The following is a 17,363-nucleotide window of genomic DNA, read 5'->3' as shown; positions in this document are numbered from 1 at the left end:
TTAAAAAGATATAAAAAAGAAGAAAAAAATTTATTACATATCTAAACTACTATTTAAATATATAAAATTACTAGAATCTACTATTGTAGTTACTTTTTTTCTTTTCCTTTCTAGATTTTAAAAGTTCTTTATTATAAATGTACAAACTTCTGTTAATTATATTATTATAGTTTCCAGGCTCTCACACCACTGGGACGAGTCTGAAGGATACAGACAGGGTTATTCTATCACATATATATACTAATTAAATTTAAATAAATTTAAAAGTAAATATTACTATTTTTAAATAATTATAAGTCTATATAATAATTGATTAAAAGGATGAAAGTTACATTATTATATTCTACATATAAAGTACTATTAAATAATACTAGTTTTGAATTTATTGGATATCATTTGACTATTATCCTGTTGTAAAGATTTCCCTACTAGAAAAAATATTTAGAAAGCAGATCCATAATCCGGAAGACTAGATTTATCTTATATACTAAAATAAAGTATATTTATTATTATTATAGTAGTTGCTATTACCACGATTTCCCCTAATAAATGAGTCTTCATAAGTCTGGAGGTGAGGCCCGGACACATCAAGGTTAATATCATATTAATCGTTTTATTGTTTGATTGCAGTTGTGTTCTAAGGAAAGGTAGTTTATCCTAGAAGAAGAGGAGGGTATTTGTATCTCCATTTCCTTACCGCGTGACATTATTGCCATGCCTGAGTGGGAGAATTAAACACCCGGCAAAGATAACAGAAGGACCCTGGGTTAAGCTGTTACCTCGCTACAGCATATTTAACTAGAAAACAATCCCTCTATCTCCCACCCAATCCAGCCTCCGTCAGACCTTGCATTCAATCTTAATTAAATTCGGTTAATGCAGGAATTGATCACTTATATTGGCCAATCCTATTTAGTCCATATTCAGGCAGAAGGCTCATAAGAACTTCAGATTAAACAAAAATCTAAGCACTCTTCCCTGGCTCTTTTAAGCTCTGTAACTCAGCATGCCCCCCATCTAAGACCCCTTCCCAGTCCCTTCCTGCCAACCACTCCCCAAACGTCTTCGTCCTCGGCCTGACCTTTAGATCAGCAGGATCAATCCACTCATCAATCCCACCCATATACCCAGCTTCGTCAATCCACAATGGTGCCTGGAGCACTTCCCATGGAATGTTAAACTCAGCATGCATATGCTCCGCTGTGACGGTTACTAGTTCTGCCTGCTTCCCCATTGTCTTTGCCCAGATATCGACGACCTCATCAAGACTGAGATAGCTGTCGTACGCGAGTAAGTTTGTGCCCGCCGGCTCGTGCTCAACGAGCGCATGTACGAAGGGTCCTGTTGACGAGGGAGTGTCAATAATGGGTATCTTCGTCTCCCCGCGCATAGGGAGGATAAATTTGTAAAAGCCCGTCTCAGGATCGGGCTTTGGCACGAAGAGTGGATTCGTCGCGTAAACACCAATATAAATAAACGACGTCTTCTTCGCAAGCTCTGGCTGTTCTCGCTTAATATAATCCACAATTGTCGCCTTCGAATCCCAATGGTATGACTGCGCGTACTTTCCCTTCGAAGCCCTCTTCATCGGTCCCAACGCCGAATACACAAACCGCTCAAGCGTCGGAACCCTCGATGCCGCAATCGCAGCGTTCTTCCCATGGTTCACTTCTTCGTTAAATGCATCGTCGCTATGCCGCGTCGTCTCACCCCCAGTCCCCGTTCCACTAAGATAGGGACCCCAGAAGTCCGTGTTCACAAAGATGGAGTGCACGCCTTGGAATGCAGCTTCGAGAGAGGCAATATCATTTAAATTGGCCTGGAAGAGTTCGGCGCCGGCGGCGGCGAGGGCTCGGGCCTTTGTTGAGGCAGGATTGCGGGTTATGGCGCGGACGGTCCAGTTCGGGGCGTTAAGGAAAGTGTGCGCGACGGAGGAGCCTTGGTTTCCGGTTGCCCCGATTATGGCGATTATTTTCGACATTTTTGGGAATGTGATTTCCGGGTTGGTTTTCGGGGATGTGGCTATTGGTGGCTGGTTGAGTGGATTGTGCCTTTGAAGAGGTATTGTGATGCTGTGTTGTGTTTGTTGAGCTTGGTGATGGCGTGGAGATTCGATGGAAGTTGAACTGGTTTATATAGACTGGGGACTGTATAGGAGGTACGCAAAACCATCAACAAAAGTCAATATTGATGCTCTAGCGGCTGCCAACAATTCCACTACTCCATTGGCCAGCATCCATAATCAGATTCTCGTGATTTTGGATCTGGCTTATGGCTTACTCGCCGTTGATTGGAGGAAAACCCATAAGCCACTACAAACATCCTGCACGATGACATCACTCAATCGCTCGCCGAGATTCATTAGAGTCTCGGCCTTATCTTGCAAATTATCACGCGCTGCCGGTGTTTAACTGCCTAAAGCTCCCCCACCGCTTCGCCCCGTCGCCCACCGCCAACAGAAGAGCGTCAGCCAACCTCGCGCCATCTTCCTCGTAACCTAACTCCATGCAGAATTGTATGAGAGCTTCCTACCAGCAAGACACTGCCACTGCGAATCACAATGCAGCAGACGCCGGGAGCGCGACCGAAACCGAAATTCTCCAGGCCGAAGCGGGTTATTACTGAGGCGCGGAAGTTGCAGAATAGGGAGGCGCAGCGCGCTTATCGTAAGTCGTTCCAAACGGGTTTTTTGTGGGTTAGCTAATAAGTATTTAGGTCAAAGACAGAAGGAGCGGTTGCAGAGTAATAGGGCTAGAACGGGAGAGAAGGCGTGTTCGAGTCGGTATCAGCAGCTTCAGCCGTATCCTACTTCTAAGAATGTCGAAGGGGAGTCTTCAAGTAGTCCGGCTCCTGAAGGTTTCGGCCAGTCATATATTCTGCCCGACGCACCAAAATCTCCGTTCTGTAGTGTATCCGGCACAATTTTGTCGGTCTCGACGACTTCTAGTGAACCTCTGCCAGCAACACAATCAATTAGCAGCTCGGGTGTCGGTCCATACGCTGGCGTAGGTCCCTTGGAACGCTTGCTTTCAAACTTGACGCCCAACTGGAGCCTCAATGTCGATTACCCGCTGGCTGAGTTCAATGGTCAACCTTTCTTCCCAACACCCGCAGAAGTCAACGACGAGAGCGCGGAACACTTCGTCGCAAGTTCCTCAGGCTCGACCTCAGCCTCCACATCCAAATACTCCCAGCAGGGACACAACCCCTACTTTAACACATCATCAACGTACGTTGCTGACCCTTACAAAAACTGCCTGCAACCCCCCAAAACAAACCTTTTCTCCGCCTGCCTGTACAACGCCTCGACGATTGGGATAGGCATTGAAGATTTCTTCTCTTATAACTGCATGTCCTTGTGCTCGCCCTTCTACCGCCCAGCAGCCTCCTCCACGGATCCCCAAAAACTCCTATCTGAAGTTTCTACGACGTACCCTCTAGTGCCCGCACATCTCCGGCCAACTCTCCCACAGATCCTAATCCCGCACCATCCACTGTTCGATCTCATCCCGATCCCGATTTTCAGGTCTAGGGCAATTATTCTCTCATCGGCCGTGCCGCATTTGGTTAATATCTTTGAGCTGAAAGGGGATATTGTTGAAGGTGGGTTACTTTGTTTGGGGTCGGGGAGCGGGAGTGGGCAGCCGTGGGAGGTGGGGAGCTGGGAGGTTGCGCCGTGGTTTTTCAAGAAGTGGAAGTTATTGCTGGATAGACATGGGCGGGATCTTTGGGGTGAGCCCGCTTTAGCTAAGCCTCTTTCTTGATGGTAGGGACTGGACACCACTGTATATGCAAGTTATATCAAGATATATTTGACTTTGAACCTAGAACTTCTCTGGATCCCAGGATTCCCGGTCCTGGTTGAAATCACTGCGCCCTCTCTCAACGAAGTGTCCAACACCATTTGCCACGACGACGCCGTTCTCCCGATAACAGAGAATTGTCTTTTCTCAACAAGGTATATCTCGGGCGCCGCGAGAAAGCCTTCCCCTCAAAGGCGTATAATTAGCGTTATGATGAAAAAATCCCATTCTTCAGCTCAAACAGCTTCCAACGCCCCGCCCCTTCTGGGTACTAGATCCGCATCCAACGATGAGGAAGCGCAGTTGTCTCACCCGTTGGCCGAAGAAACTACATTGTCTTTTTGCTGTCTAGTGTGTAATAGCATCAATGGCAATACACGGCCCTGACTAAGAATCACACAGTGTCGGCACGAGGCTTTCCCTGTGCCGTTCTAACAGTCTGCTGGTTGTGGTCACTTTTCTTATCTCACTGGACAATAAGTGCAAGACTGTCGCCTCGTACATTGGTATATTTATAGATATTCAGATCCATCCAACCAATTAGAACAGATGAAAGAATATAAAACATCTGAAATAGCCTTTTATGAGCTTTTGACAGATATATATATGATAAATAGAATTAGATAAGCTCCCCTCCTATAATATTTATGTAATTAAGGGCTAACGTCAACTGGCAGGAATTAGGTGTCAGGTTATAAAACCTTTTACTGCTTGTTATCAAATACTTGGGTTTATCTTAAGTTAGGATTTCTTTGAATCGGTCCGAGCTGTTTTTCCAGCTCCGGTCTGACACTGTTGCACTAATTTCTGACCCCCTCGCAGCTGTATCCCTCACAGGGCCTTGGGACATAGCTGCTGAGTAAGAGCAGCCAAAAGCGGGGTAGGATTTAATCAGTCAGTCAGTCCGTACAATCAACCGATCAACCATCATCGATTTTGTTGAAACATCGTATTTGTTCTTATGGATATCGTGGCGTCTCTCTATCCCGCTCTCTCAGAGCGCAAACCCCTTCCCATCTACTACACGCCTGGCTGTTTCGGTCTTTCCCTGGTACCTTTTCTAGTAGAAAACAAAGGCTTCTCTGCCTTCTCCACTTGGCCCTTCTTGCTCTACTTATGCGCCAGCTGGCCGTGCTTCACTACTGGTGATCCCTCTTCAGATTACTACAATAACAGCCACTTCATTGCCTTTCCGCTGTGGTACCTTGACTTTGTTTTCCTCACGCCAAGAGATGGCAAGGACGCGCCTGCGTTCATTGGCCGCCAACCCACAGACGAAGAGCGTGGGGACGAGGGGGGCGTTATTACCGCCCCAGGCCAGCGCTGGAAGGATTTAACGACATTCTCACAGCGCGTGAAGTGGGCATTCAGGCTGATGCTGCCCGTGCATAGGGGAATTGGATGGAATTGGCAGGTGAAAGGCGTTCCTGCGGATCCGTATGCAAAGCTGCCAAGGTGGCAGTACGTGGGCTGGCAAATGTGGTGGGTGGTGTTTTACTACGTGCAATCTATGGGGGCGTTGGCCGGACTGGGTCTAGGATGTGCCTTAAGAGCGCAAACTAGATCAGATGAGCTACTCAAGATAGTTGTCGTCAATGCCATCGTCGGATGGTCGGGTGCGGTTTGGGTATGGGACAGGCTGAATTGTGCATATCGACTCGCCGCTGCCCTGGGTGTTGCGACAGGAGCGACAGAAACTTGGGAATGGCCGCCTCTCATGGGGCCATTGAAAGACGCATGGAGCGTAAGGCAGATGTGGAGGTATGTGCCACAGCCTACATAATGAGGCTATTAGGGATGCTTACTTACACATATGCAGTGCAACCTATCACCAGGTATGCCGCAGGGTGAGTAGAATCCCAAGACAACTGCATTCCAAGAGATGCTCGTGCTAACAGAACATGTAGCTGCTATCGCAACCATCAAAACGTCTCGTTCATTTCCTACGTCTCCGCAAGGGTGGTCTAGCGTCTCGCTACAGCCAATTGTTCATCTCGTTTGGGATAAGCTGCCTTTTCCACCAGGCCCAGATGTTCAATGTCACCCGTCGCGACATGGGCGAGCTGGCCTTCTTCATGTCGCAGCCTGTGGCCATCGTGGTGGAGGACCTGGTGCACTGGGCATGGAAGAAAACTGGCATCTCTGGAAAGAGCATTTATTTCGAGAAGGTGGTCGGGTATAGCTGGACCTTTGTCTGGTTCTCGATCAGCCTACACTTATACATAAGTGGACTTGTGCAGGCGCGCGTTATGAAAGACTGGCTGTTTGGATACAGACCTTTAGAGATAGGTGCTGATGCTAGACAGGAGGTACTTATGTGGTTATGAGTATAAGCTGAGTAGTATGGGCGCTAGGGCATCATGTGAGAGACTTCTACTTATTTTGCATTAGTCTTCGGTATATATTGAGTTCAAGGTATCCCTCTCGGCTCCACTAGGTGTAAATTAGACTTCCTTTCTAGGCCCCCGGAAATAACAGTAAACCTAGATCCAGACACTAATGTCTAGTGGTCTCCGACCAGCTTTCTAGCGGTTTGTGTCCATTGAGTTGATCCTAGCGAGGTAAAACATCGAGCAGGCCTTAGCTATTCTTCATCGTCGCTAGTCAGAGCTTGGACTAGCAACTGCTCATTTAGGTTGGCACGGTAAAAGGCGGATCTCGCCAGTTGCTGAATAATCAATATTCTATGGCAAAGGGTTGGTTCAGCCGGAAACGGCTTCCCGTTCCATCCACCCATAAAATAAATACGTGAGCCGGAAACGGGTGTTTGTGTATCCGTTTCCCGTGTCTGTAGTATTCCGCCGGAACGTTAATCTCCTAGCTTCCGAAACCTATTGGGTTCGCTGAGATAGCATCTGAAATGCTGGCTACATGGAGGCTATAATACCATGCGCCCAGATGGTAGAAAGTAGTTTCAAGCGGGAAGCAATCATTATTACGTATCAACCAACAAGACCAGAATGGTCAAAGTTGCTATTGCAGGTGGCTCCGGCAGTATGATCAAAAGTACAGCTCACGGATGGCAAGGGACACGCAGGCTAATCAGTGAAAAGACGTTGCACGGGAGGTGATCGACCGAATTCTTGCGAAAGGGTCACATGAAATCGTTGTCTTAAGTCGGCGGGTATGAAGCCTACCATCGGCAGAAGGAACAATTCTCATTAAGGAACAGATCCCTCACAGGACTGATAACAGCAACACGAAATGGGTCCAGGTCGACTACGAGAGCAAAGCTTCTCTCGTGCGGGCCTTTTCCGACATTGACATGATCTTGTCATTCCTGGCCATACCCGACCCAAGTTCCATGGTACGGTTGCAAAAGAACATGATCGATGCTGCAATCGAGGCTGGTGTGAGAAGGTTCGCACCTTCGGAGTGGGGGAGGTACGCTATTTCTTAGCAATCAGCAATTAAACTTGACCCTAAGAAGCCAATCCAGTACGATAAAGAGTGATATGGGGATTTACGGGTATAAAGATGAAGTTCGGCGATATCTAGCGGAAGTCAACGAACATGACAAGGTCTGTTTTCCAATGCTGGAAATCTTTGGCTTAGATGTTGATTGAAATACACAGCGGTTGGAATACTGCCTTTTCCAACCTGGGTTCTTCACCAACTACTTCGGACATCCCTATTCCACTGCAAAGTATTTCTCCATGAGTGCTACCTATGTCGATTTTGAAAATCGGAGGGCGCTCTTAGTCGATGATGGTGACCACAAGATTTCTCTTACCACAGTGCAAGATATGGCTGGTGTAGTAGCCGAAGCTCTTGACTATCCCGGTCAATGGCCGACCGTCGGCGGCTTTTCTGGGTCCGAGATCACGCTGGCTGAATTGATTCAGCTAGGGGAAGAGATTCGAGGTGTGTATACTACTCATATTTGTCTTTTAGGATAATCTAACAGCCTTTAGGCCCCTTTGAAGTTGAAAAGGTTTTCTCCAAAGATCTGAGGGCGGGAGAACTCAAGGCGTCTTGGTACCCTGTGGTTTCTCATCCATCGATTCCATCAGATCGGTCAGATGAGATGTCGAAAATGATTACCACATACTTCTTGAGAGGTGTATCTGAAGGCGGATGGCATGCTTCTCACGAGTGGAATGACCGCCTCCCGGGTTTTTCTTTCACTCCTGCTAAGGAGTACTTAACTTCTGTTTGGAAGGGAAGGCCATGAACAATACAGCCGTCTTTGATTGCGTGTTGGTATCACCCACACCTTAGAAAGGCTCCCGTCGACATTATTATGGTGAAGGCGCCTATTTTACCATATAGTAATCCGTAGCTGGATGAAATTATCATACAATCAATACTACTTTGCTGTATATACTTATTCGCAGAGGAGACTCATCTCGTGAAAGCAGTCCACCTGTGGAAAGTGATCGACGTCGCAAGGTGGGTTCAGTCCATGCTGCTGATCTCCCCCTGCCCCTGGAGGCTCGATGTCTGTAAATATGCCAGAAGTCCTTCGATATAGGTGTACCCAGTGATGGGCAAAAGACTAGAAAGTATGATGTATAGTGTTTCGTGGCTGATTCATTATCTAGTTGACAAGCTTTCTACCCTGCCAAGCAGATTCTATCATACCTGGACATCCCCAATGTTTAACAGAAACAGCAATATATATATATATATATATACAAGAGGGCATCATTTTCATATAAATAGTTTTTAATCCAGGAATATATTTATTGTACTATAATCATATATTGATACCCTAAGCAATATTGTTTCTGGAAAGATTTTTGGGGAATGACTGCTTCAGAAGATAAAAGAATTCCCAAAGTTCTCTGGCGTATGTTATACACAGCTTAATAGTTACTGGCGACCATTTTTTAGTTCAACTGCGAGAGTATTGCCATGTGATACTCCTATGGGAATAGATCAAGTGAGCTTCAAAGTACACAAGCAACAGCAGAGGCATATGATTGGACCAGCCACAGCCGAACCCCACCCCCGCGAGGCTGAACTACTAACTAGTGAGTAGTCATCTGAGAGTGAGATTGATGATAAGGCTGTTCTCACACGTGTAAGACTACCTACAACACTCCATCAATATCCTCTTTCTCATTTCTCCAAAAAGGAACCGAAAACATTACAATGAGAGAACGCCAACCTCATCGTGAAGACTACACCGTAGGCTGGGTCTGCGCTCTGCCGATCGAACTAGCAGCCGCACAAGCAATGCTAGATACCGAACACTCCAGCATACGCCTGCAAATCGACGACCCCAGCATATTCATCCTGGGAAATATAGCCGGGCATAACATTGTGATTACCTGTCTCCCGGATGGACAGATAGGCACAAGCTCCGCCGCGACCGTGGCAATCCAAATGCGCTCCGCGTTTCCGTCCATCAGGTTCGGTCTCATGGTGGGAATCGGCGGGGGTGTCCCCAGTCCCGAGCATGATATACGGTTGGGAGATGTGGTTGTTGGTCGGCCGGATAATCAAACTGGGGGTGTAGTGCAGTATGATTTTGGGAAGAGCACGTCGAGTGGGTTTGTACGCACGGGGTTCTTGAATGCGCCCCCCGTTATATTGTTGAATGCGGTGGCCCTGTTACGGGCGAGGCACTTTCTTGGGAGGGGAACGATGACTGAGTATATGGAAGGGCTCAAGGGGATGCCCGCTTTTACTAGCGAGGAAGATAAAGACCAGGATGTCCTGTTCGAGCCGGGGTATAACCATGCGGGAGGCGTGACGTGTGAGAACTGCGATAAAGACCGATTGATTAGACGGGATGAACGCGAAGGTCGTGGTATCATGGTACACTATGGGACGATTGCGTCGGGAAATCAAGTAATTAAAGACGCGCATGAACGAGACCGACTCGCAGCCGAGTTGGGGGGTGTTGTGTGCTTTGAGATGGAGGCTGCCGGGCTAGTGAATAATTTCCCATGCCTGGTGATCCGAGGCATCTGTGATTATGCCGATTCGCATAAGAATCAGAAATGGCAGCCGTATGCTGCCGGGGTGGCCGCTGCTTATGCCAAGGAGTTGCTGTCGGTTATACCGCCAGGGCATGTGGTCCGAACGAAGCCTATGAGGAGAAATGGTCTGTGATCACTCTTTGTTCCTTGCGAGAGTATATGCTCTGTTTACTGATTGCTGCAGCTCCTAGGAAGTTCTTCATAGTTCCCTTTCTGAGAAATGGGAATTTCGCTGGTCGTGGCTCTATAATGAGTGAGCTAGATAGAAGATACAATGCAGCCGCGTTTGAACGTCATCTCAGCCTAGCGCTCGTTGGGAAGAAAGGAATAGGGTGAGCAAGTTATACTGATACTAATCATGATAACTCTTACTAACAGATTCAGTAAATCACAAATCGCCCTTGAGTACGCTTACCGAAGCCAGCATGTGCCCTGGCTATCCGTCTTCTGGATCTCCGCCAGTACCATCTCCCAATACAGAAAGTCGTACCAAGATATAGCTAGCCGTCTTGATCTACCTGGAAAGGACGACCCAGCAACCGATATTGTGGAACTGGTAGCGGAATGGCTAGCTGATGAAGAAAATGGGCCGTGGCTGATGATTCTGGACAATGTCACTAACATAGGTGTTTCGCAAGAGACGGGGCTCCCTGTCCTGGTGCAGGATGATGTAACAGAGAGGATTCCGATGGTTGTATCGTCTCCAGAAGCAAAACATGGTTCTTTGCTTGTGACGTCAGGCAATTTAGAGGCTGTGATGAATATCATTGGCTCGGTTGACAACATTGTCCATGTCCGGCCTATGGATGAAGGGCCGAAAAACGCACTTGGGAATGTGGAAGATATGCTGGCGAACCTCGATCTGGACAGCCCGAAAGATGGTCGCACACCATTATCATGGGCTGCAGAAGCTGGGTTTGTGCCAGTTGTAAAACTATTACTTGCTACTGGTAAAGTGGACGTTGACGCCAGAGACTCACGTTATGGTCGAACGCCCCTATCATGGGCTGCGGGGGCTGCTCATCCAGAAATTGTTCAGCTGCTTCTAGCAACCAACAAAGTCGACGTCAACTCCGTCGATTACGACAACCGGCCGCCATTGACCTGGTCGCTATTTAATAATAGTCTCGAGCGAATAAAACCAATTGTCAAGCTTCTTCTAGCCACCGGCCAAGCCGACCCAAACATACGCGATGAATCGTCAGACCGCTCAACCCTTTCTTGGGTGTGCGGAATGGGCCATCTAGAAATCGTCGAATGGCTGCTTGAAACCGGCAAGGCGGATGTGAATACCATTGAGAAAGGTGGTGGACGAACGCCTCTTCTTTGGGCTGCATTTGACAAGCACCAGGAAATCATGAAGGTGCTGATTGCAACGGGAGAGGCGGACCTGGAAGCAAGAGATAAAGTAGATGGTCGGACTGTGTTGTCCTGGGCGGCAGGAAATGGACTTGAAGCCGGGGTCAGAGCTTTGTTAGAGACTGGTAAGGTCGATGTCAATTCCAAAGACTGGAATAGGAGGACACCGCTATTCTGGGCATTAAAGAATGGTCATCAGAATATGGCTCTTCTTCTGGAGAAGGCCTTGAGCGGGTAATTCTACTCATATGGTAGGATTCCTGATATAGCAGGATATCTTATGGTAGGGAGTAGGGGTGAACATTAGCTCAGCGAAGTGATAAACATCCATACTTTATATAACGATGATAATGCAAATTCATATCCGGCCTCTTTTGAAGTTTGATCCCAGGCAAGAGAATGCGATGTGATATCCGATTATGAGGTATGTATTGCACGGACCTAACGCGCTGCCTCTGGTGGCCTGAGCTAGAACTAGTTGTACTTACTCACATCGATAGTAAAAAATATCATCAATTTTTTACATTGAATTCGGGTTTCCTACTCTATGAGCGACACGTAGAGTTCCACTACGTATATTTCCTCCTTACACCCATTGAACGAGAGAAATCCCCCTTTCCCCACGTTCGAAGCCTCGTCAAGGTTTGTGGTAGCCTGTACCTCTTGTATCCTACCGTTGCTGTAGCGTGCAACTTTGAAATGTTTGTGAGATCTCTTCCAAATCTAGTACCGTCCGAAAGGACTGTCGTCTGGTAAATAAACGATATACACTCGCGAGGTGGGAGAATTCCCTCATCCTCTCAGTATCCAGCCTTCGATAACTACGCGACAACTGTATCACTATTTCAAGATATATAGCTTATTGAGCTTCCAACGTTAGATCAACGTGTCCGTCAATCCAATGCCAGACGACACTGAATCATCGCTCCTGTTTCGCGCCGAGTGCCGTACTAGTATAAGCTTCAGAGAAGGCTGCCTGTGTGCAGAGAGAACGTTCTATGAAGGCCTTTCGTTATAGTGTATGATTGATAAGTAACTGTTCGGAGAGTGAAACCCACGGGATTTCTATCCTTTGGGACTTGGAAGCGGGACATGCGGCGACTGAATACATTAGAGAGAAACCGGTTATTGTTGTGGCCGCAGTATAGACAAAGTTTCTAAGCAGAACTAACAAGCCAGGATCATATCTGCTCACGGTCCTGTCATATAAACGGCTAGATCCGTGTAGACTGCACGTTGTCCTTACCGCCCTGTCGATACCTAGTGGCCCTATTTCTGGCCTAAATATGGTATTACAAGGCCTATCATATCGGTAACAGTGTAGAATATGGAAGACTGCGGGGTTTCGGCCCGTGTCTGTCCGACTCCCTTAGCAGACATGTGTTCCAACCTCTTGTTTGCATGCCCAATACTGGAAGAACTAATGTTCCCCCGGGGAGATCCACATACAGCTGCTCATCCAGATAATAATTGGACTTATCAAGGTCGTGCAAGGCCTAATGATGGGTACGCCTTGACATTGAGAGGACAATTCCGCCTTCCCATATTTGAAGCTGGCTGATCGTGAGCTGGAACTGAATACACAGTCATTAGCGCGGGGAAACCAAAATGATGTATGCCTACGACTACGCCAGAATATATTGTCAGGAGGCCGGTCAGTGAGTAACGGTTAGAAAATATCCCACGGCCGGGATTTGCCGAGCAATGTACTAGAAAGTCCGTAGACCTCCCAATTAGCTATCTTTTGAAGAGAATATACCAGGACTGATAATAATTGCACGAGACTCAGGACTCCCTAAGAATGAATCCTAGGTAGGAGCCGGAAGGTAAAGCCCAAGAGTTATTTAGGTAGTCCTAAAGGTTACTACGCCGCCCTGAACCTCGCGGACATCGAGAGTATCCCGGGATGGAAACTTGAAGCTGAGTAAATGAGCATTCACCTGAACGAGCCTGCTAAAAGTGGCATGACCGACCGCCCTCTACCTCACTGTGATTGTCTGCTTCATTTAGGCCGCTGGTCAAGGGTCTGCTCGGGGCGGGTTTATTGACCGAGAAACATGACAGCAGCGAATTTGCTTGTCATTGATTGGGGGCTTTTTATTGGATTCATTCACATTCTAACTATAGACAAGATACTAATGGAAAAGTTGCGAAGTGGAATTTAGACTTCCAGAATGGCTTTCTCTATGAGGACCTTGCTCTTGTTTTCCACCTTGACGAAAAGCTGGAGAGCATCGTTGAGGCGCGCGGTGGCTATAGGATCGGCCTTGATAGCGTCCTCCAAAGCTGCACCGTTGTTTCCCAGGTAGTCGATGTCGGTGCTGGCAAGCTTGCCGTCCCAGTCGCTGACGAGGGGATCGATGCGGGCCAGGTATTGAAGACGCTTGGGCGTGGTCATTGTATTATGGTAACCGGGGTACTGTGGCTTTGGGGCACTCCCAGAGCCGGGGAGGCAAGTGTCGTTGTAGGGCAGTTTGGAGAGCTCTTCCAGAACTTCTTTGGAGACTGTGGCAGAGTGGACGCCGATCTCACCCTGCGCGAGGGCTTCCTTCGCGCTAATGAAGCTGTCGACAGGAGTTAGCTTAATTTGAATCCCGAGCAGCAATTGTAGCAGGGGAAATCATACTTTGCATTCTTGATAAGAGGTTGTTGCTTGCCAGTCTCTTTATACAGCCGACGATAAGTCTCCAACATCTGAATAAGGCGGGCGGAGAACGGGTGCTGCGTGGCGGGATCCTCTACGTTCGGCCACAGGGTGAGATCGAGGTTCGCCCGGATTTCTGGAAGGAAAACGAAGAGGTCAATTTTAGTCACGTTCGCGGATGGAGCGAAACAAGAAGAAACAAGTCTTCTTGTGAGGGATGATATAATTTTCATACCATTGAAGTACGGGCTGATAAACAAGCAACCCGCCTGGCTGGCAGCAATGGCCTGGGCAATTGAGAAGCAAGCCGTGCCTAGAGTTTGAATGCCCTCGGCTTGCAGAATGGGGCAGACACTCAGCGCAGGGCCGGTGCTAGGTATTTTTATGCAGAATCGGTCCTTCGATATGCCCGCGGACTCGAACTCCTTGGCGTACAACCGAGCGTGCTCCAGAACCTTCTCACCGTTGTACGCTTCAGAGGGGGAGACCTGTAGCAAAACACGGCCGGAAATGTAATCAATGGACCTCTTGCACAAGAGGACGGCCTGTGGAGCGCACATAGATGAGTCAAACTACCTTAGTAACAAATCTACCTCCACCTTTACCGCGAAATGTTGGGATAGAAACAAACGATTGCGTTTAGCATGAGGGTGGACTCACAATGCGAGTGTAAGTGGCTAGCCAGCCACGATCTTTGTATTCTCGGGCCACCTTGGCGATTAATTCCCTGTTGATAGGGTTCTCCAATTGTGCGTGGACATGGACCTGGTTGCTGGTCATGTCATGGGGAGTTATTGGGAGGCTTTGGATGAAGGCGGGGTCCATCCAGTCTACATCGACGTTCACTGAGAAGAACATAAGTCTCAAGATTGACCCTAGCGAGATAGATATACGAGATACCTTGCTCCTCCAGGCGTTCAAGCCAGCTAGGAGTGATGGTAGCGCCGACCATTGTGGAGAGCGAAGGGGGAATGATGGCGAAAGGTATACCGGAAGATGCAGAGGTGAACAATTGACAGGACAGGAACCACCAATCTGGCTGCAACTTATACTACTCCTGAGGTGAAATCATCTCGTTATCTCCAGGAATACGTGGCTTGCTCTGTCAGGAGGGAAAGCATGGGGGTGTGGGGAAACGGACCGCAAGGGCAACTGATGGACGGCGGGGGGGTGGAGAGGAGGAGGCCGATGGCCGGGGAGTAGACGGACCGATCAATGCGAGATGCGAATCACTTCCCAAGGCAGTATATTTTCCGATGCAAGGATCCGCTGCTCTTAGAATGCCTGATGCGGAAATACCCAGCATTCCCCGCCGCCAGCAAGCCAGCAAAAGAAATACAGAATAGATCTAGCTATGCACTATCACGAACAAAGACTTATCCCTAAAGGTAGATACTACTAACAGAATCCTTAGATACAACTTCACTTGGCCAATATTTGTGGTCTATGAGGTAGGCGTGAACTACGGTTTATTCGTCCTTCATGAGCCCTAATCGAGGTGACGGTTACAGGGAGTGCCGCATGCTGCTTGATGCCTTCCCGACCTGGCAGTCGGAGGAATACAAATTCAGGATCACAGATGATTCTGATAAACTACCGATGCAGCTGGACCGGCGGTACACCAGGGTGGTATCAGACAGCACACAAGAAAAGCATCTTGTCTAGGCAAGATGACCCTCCAAACACCGGCAGTTTTGCCTCCCATGCTTATAGTGTCACCATTATATCTAGTCCTGAAGACTATTATCAACTTACTTTGTCCTTTCCAATCACCAGCAGGGATGACATGGACGAAATTCTGGCCGAATAGTGGCTTCGGAGGCGTGACCGCGGCGGCAGCCCCGACGCCTTCCTCTGCTGTCTGACCCAGGTTAGTCTGGACAAACGTCGGGGTTATCCCCGGGATGCGCTGGTAGCGGACAAGATTGTTCCTTGGTTTATCTCAAACTTGAGAGTGCAATGGAGTGGCTCTGCTTCGCATCTGGGCTTGTCGGGTTGTAAGTGTCCGTATGCTCCCCGCCTCTACTTCCCCAGCCCGGGCCATGTCAGGTCCGAACCCGACCTCGCGTTGCCAGCCTGGTATGTCTCTAGATGCTATATAGTCCTTATATACTGGAAGGCCTCGAGGACTTTATGGAACACTTACCACTCCCTGCCGTTATCCTTCAATCGTGTCGACAATGACTGTCCTCCGCGATAAAATTAACACCGATGCTCGCGCTCCTCCCTTCATGGAGCTCAGCGATGGATCCGCCAACTCCAAAACCGCCCCACCGGCAGCGTTAGACAGTGCTCTGAGCCCAGACGAGCACGCAAAATTCCGTTTCGGAGTGAAAGGCAATGCGATCGTGACTGGCGGTGGCGGGGACATTGGCTCCGTCGCCTGCCGTGCCTTGCTGGAACACGGTCTGCAAGGGCTGGCGATCTTTGATATCCACCCCGAGGTGAGCCAGGACATTATCGAGAAACTTCAGATTGAGTTTCCCAAAGCAAACATCACCTTTTTTCAAGTCAATGTGACCGACGATGCGGCCATCGCCGCTGCGGTTACCCAGGTTGAGGCCTTATTCGGCTCCATCGACATTGTCCTCTGCTTTGCTGGCATCACACATTCGGTGCATGCGATGGACCTTCTGGCCAAGGACTGGCGGAAGATGTTCGAGGTCAACACCACAGGGGCCTGGCTTGTCGCCCAGGCTGCCGCCAGGTCAATGGCCGCGAAAGGGAACGGGGGCAGCATCGTCCTCATGGCGAGTGTCTCGGCACACGTGGCCAACTTCCCGCAGCCTCAGGTCCATTACAATGCCTCCAAGGCGGCGCTCATTTCCGCCAAAAGCTCGCTCGCTGCGGAATGGGCCAAGTACGGCATCCGTGTTAACACCATCAGTCCTGGATACATTGACACGATCTTGAATGAGGGCGATACCCTGGAACTCCATAGACGCGCGTGGGTGGCCAGGCTGCCGTATGGTCGGATGGGCAAGCCAGAAGAATTGACTGGCGCCGTCATCCTGCTGTGCAGTCTGGCCGGCAGCTACATTACGGGGGCTGATATTCTGGTGGATGGGGGTTTGACAATTTTCTGAATTCCGTTTCATTTCGGGGATGCTGATGTATATATCGACTCATTCTTGATTATGAATCAAACTTACTAGATGTCTTCATGACTCACAACCCCTTTTTGACCCGCAATATCGATCGTTCTCTAGAGATGGAGGAGGAGCGCGGTTACCTGGTTTGATTTCTCTTTTGCCACATATGTGGGCCTTGGGGCCATTGGAAATGTGATTGAGAAGAGACAGCAGATTGGACATATGGCAGACAGAACTGGTCTCGCAGTCAAACTGCTGTATTACGTCGCGACCTCATTCCGATGCTCTTAGTCTCAGGTGATACCCTGTCTCCCCTTGTTGCCCTCACACAGCTACCTATGCAACCTCTTACCCACTGACCTGGGACATAGTCTTAATAAACATCGTAATTATTAAACCTAAAGTCCCTGCTGCGACTGCGAGTAAAAGAGTTCCCTGTCGCCCATTTATTTAGTTATTTACAGAGTTATTTCCAATTTTATAAACGGATTTTTTTCCCTTCGTTTTCGTTTATTCATATTTATTTGGTTCTTAC

General features: G+C 48.4%; 7 protein-coding genes across 7 annotated transcripts; 5 read left to right on the top strand and 2 right to left on the bottom strand.

Annotated features, from left to right (window-relative positions):
* Nucleotides 1-729: 729 nt before the first annotated feature.
* Nucleotides 730-2,131, bottom strand: ASPBRDRAFT_49429 (uncharacterized protein). Its single transcript, XM_067626335.1, has one exon. It carries the CDS (start codon nt 1,979-1,981, stop codon nt 965-967), a length of 1,017 nt encoding a protein of 338 aa, XP_067473135.1. The 5' UTR covers nt 1,982-2,131; the 3' UTR covers nt 730-964.
* Nucleotides 2,132-2,560: 429 nt separating this feature from the next.
* Nucleotides 2,561-3,764, top strand: ASPBRDRAFT_139248 (uncharacterized protein; the record flags this gene model as incomplete). The annotated part of the gene is made up of 2 exons (XM_067619073.1): nt 2,561-2,666; nt 2,716-3,764. 2 exons carry the CDS (start codon nt 2,561-2,563, stop codon nt 3,762-3,764), a joined length of 1,155 nt encoding a protein of 384 aa, XP_067473134.1.
* An 893-nt stretch (nt 3,765-4,657) lies between these two features.
* ASPBRDRAFT_49427 (wax synthase family protein) lies at nt 4,658-6,301 on the top strand. The gene is made up of 3 exons (XM_067626334.1): nt 4,658-5,564; nt 5,623-5,650; nt 5,711-6,301. The coding sequence occupies exons 1-3, from the start codon at nt 4,765-4,767 to the stop codon at nt 6,128-6,130; spliced, it is 1,248 nt and encodes a 415-aa protein (XP_067473133.1). The 5' UTR covers nt 4,658-4,764; the 3' UTR covers nt 6,131-6,301.
* A 359-nt stretch (nt 6,302-6,660) lies between these two features.
* ASPBRDRAFT_49425 (uncharacterized protein) lies at nt 6,661-8,090 on the top strand. Its single transcript, XM_067626333.1, has 6 exons — nt 6,661-6,797; nt 6,857-6,927; nt 6,976-7,187; nt 7,243-7,324; nt 7,379-7,667; nt 7,718-8,090. The coding sequence occupies exons 1-6, from the start codon at nt 6,764-6,766 to the stop codon at nt 7,975-7,977; spliced, it is 948 nt and encodes a 315-aa protein (XP_067473132.1). The 5' UTR covers nt 6,661-6,763; the 3' UTR covers nt 7,978-8,090.
* An 810-nt stretch (nt 8,091-8,900) lies between these two features.
* ASPBRDRAFT_139251 (uncharacterized protein) lies at nt 8,901-11,330 on the top strand (the record flags this gene model as incomplete). Its single annotated transcript, XM_067619074.1, has 3 exons — nt 8,901-9,858; nt 9,918-10,065; nt 10,118-11,330. The coding sequence occupies 3 exons, from the start codon at nt 8,901-8,903 to the stop codon at nt 11,328-11,330; spliced, it is 2,319 nt and encodes a 772-aa protein (XP_067473131.1).
* A 1,923-nt stretch (nt 11,331-13,253) lies between these two features.
* On the bottom strand, nt 13,254-14,688 carry ASPBRDRAFT_201481 (uncharacterized protein; the record flags this gene model as incomplete). Its single annotated transcript, XM_067621553.1, has 5 exons — nt 13,254-13,656; nt 13,719-13,872; nt 13,972-14,281; nt 14,397-14,581; nt 14,637-14,688. 5 exons carry the CDS (start codon nt 14,686-14,688, stop codon nt 13,254-13,256), a joined length of 1,104 nt encoding a protein of 367 aa, XP_067473130.1.
* A 1,228-nt stretch (nt 14,689-15,916) lies between these two features.
* Nucleotides 15,917-16,822, top strand: ASPBRDRAFT_35607 (uncharacterized protein; the record flags this gene model as incomplete). The annotated part of the gene is made up of 1 exon (XM_067623369.1): nt 15,917-16,822. One exon carries the CDS (start codon nt 15,917-15,919, stop codon nt 16,820-16,822), a length of 906 nt encoding a protein of 301 aa, XP_067473129.1.
* Nucleotides 16,823-17,363: the final 541 nt, after the last annotated feature.

The sequence above is a fragment of the Aspergillus brasiliensis genome (assembly GCF_001889945.1).
Source record: "Aspergillus brasiliensis CBS 101740 unplaced genomic scaffold ASPBRscaffold_27, whole genome shotgun sequence".
In the NCBI taxonomy this organism is placed as follows: Eukaryota; Fungi; Ascomycota; class Eurotiomycetes; order Eurotiales; family Aspergillaceae; genus Aspergillus; species Aspergillus brasiliensis.
The sequence above is the reverse complement of the archived record's forward strand: the minus strand, read 5'-3'. Positions and strand labels throughout refer to the sequence as shown.

Bases quoted from the DNA above. Each gene is read 5' to 3' on its own strand.
- ASPBRDRAFT_49425 (XM_067626333.1), top strand. From the start codon at position 6,764: ATGGTCAAAGTTGCTATTGCAGGTGGCTCCGGCA. The intron at 6,798-6,856 runs GTATGATCAAAA...ATCAGTGAAAAG, and splicing joins TATTGCAGGTGGCTCCGGCA to ACGTTGCACGGGAGGTGATC. The intron at 7,188-7,242 runs GTACGCTATTTC...AAGCCAATCCAG, and splicing joins GCACCTTCGGAGTGGGGGAG to TACGATAAAGAGTGATATGG.
- ASPBRDRAFT_49427 (XM_067626334.1), top strand. From the start codon at position 4,765: ATGGATATCGTGGCGTCTCTCTATCCCGCTCTCTCAGAGCGCAAACCC. The intron at 5,565-5,622 runs GTATGTGCCACA...ACACATATGCAG, and splicing joins AGCGTAAGGCAGATGTGGAG to TGCAACCTATCACCAGGTAT. The intron at 5,651-5,710 runs GTGAGTAGAATC...CAGAACATGTAG, and splicing joins ATCACCAGGTATGCCGCAGG to CTGCTATCGCAACCATCAAA.
- ASPBRDRAFT_49429 (XM_067626335.1), bottom strand. From the start codon at position 1,981: ATGTCGAAAATAATCGCCATAATCGGGGCAACCGGAAACCAAGGCTCC.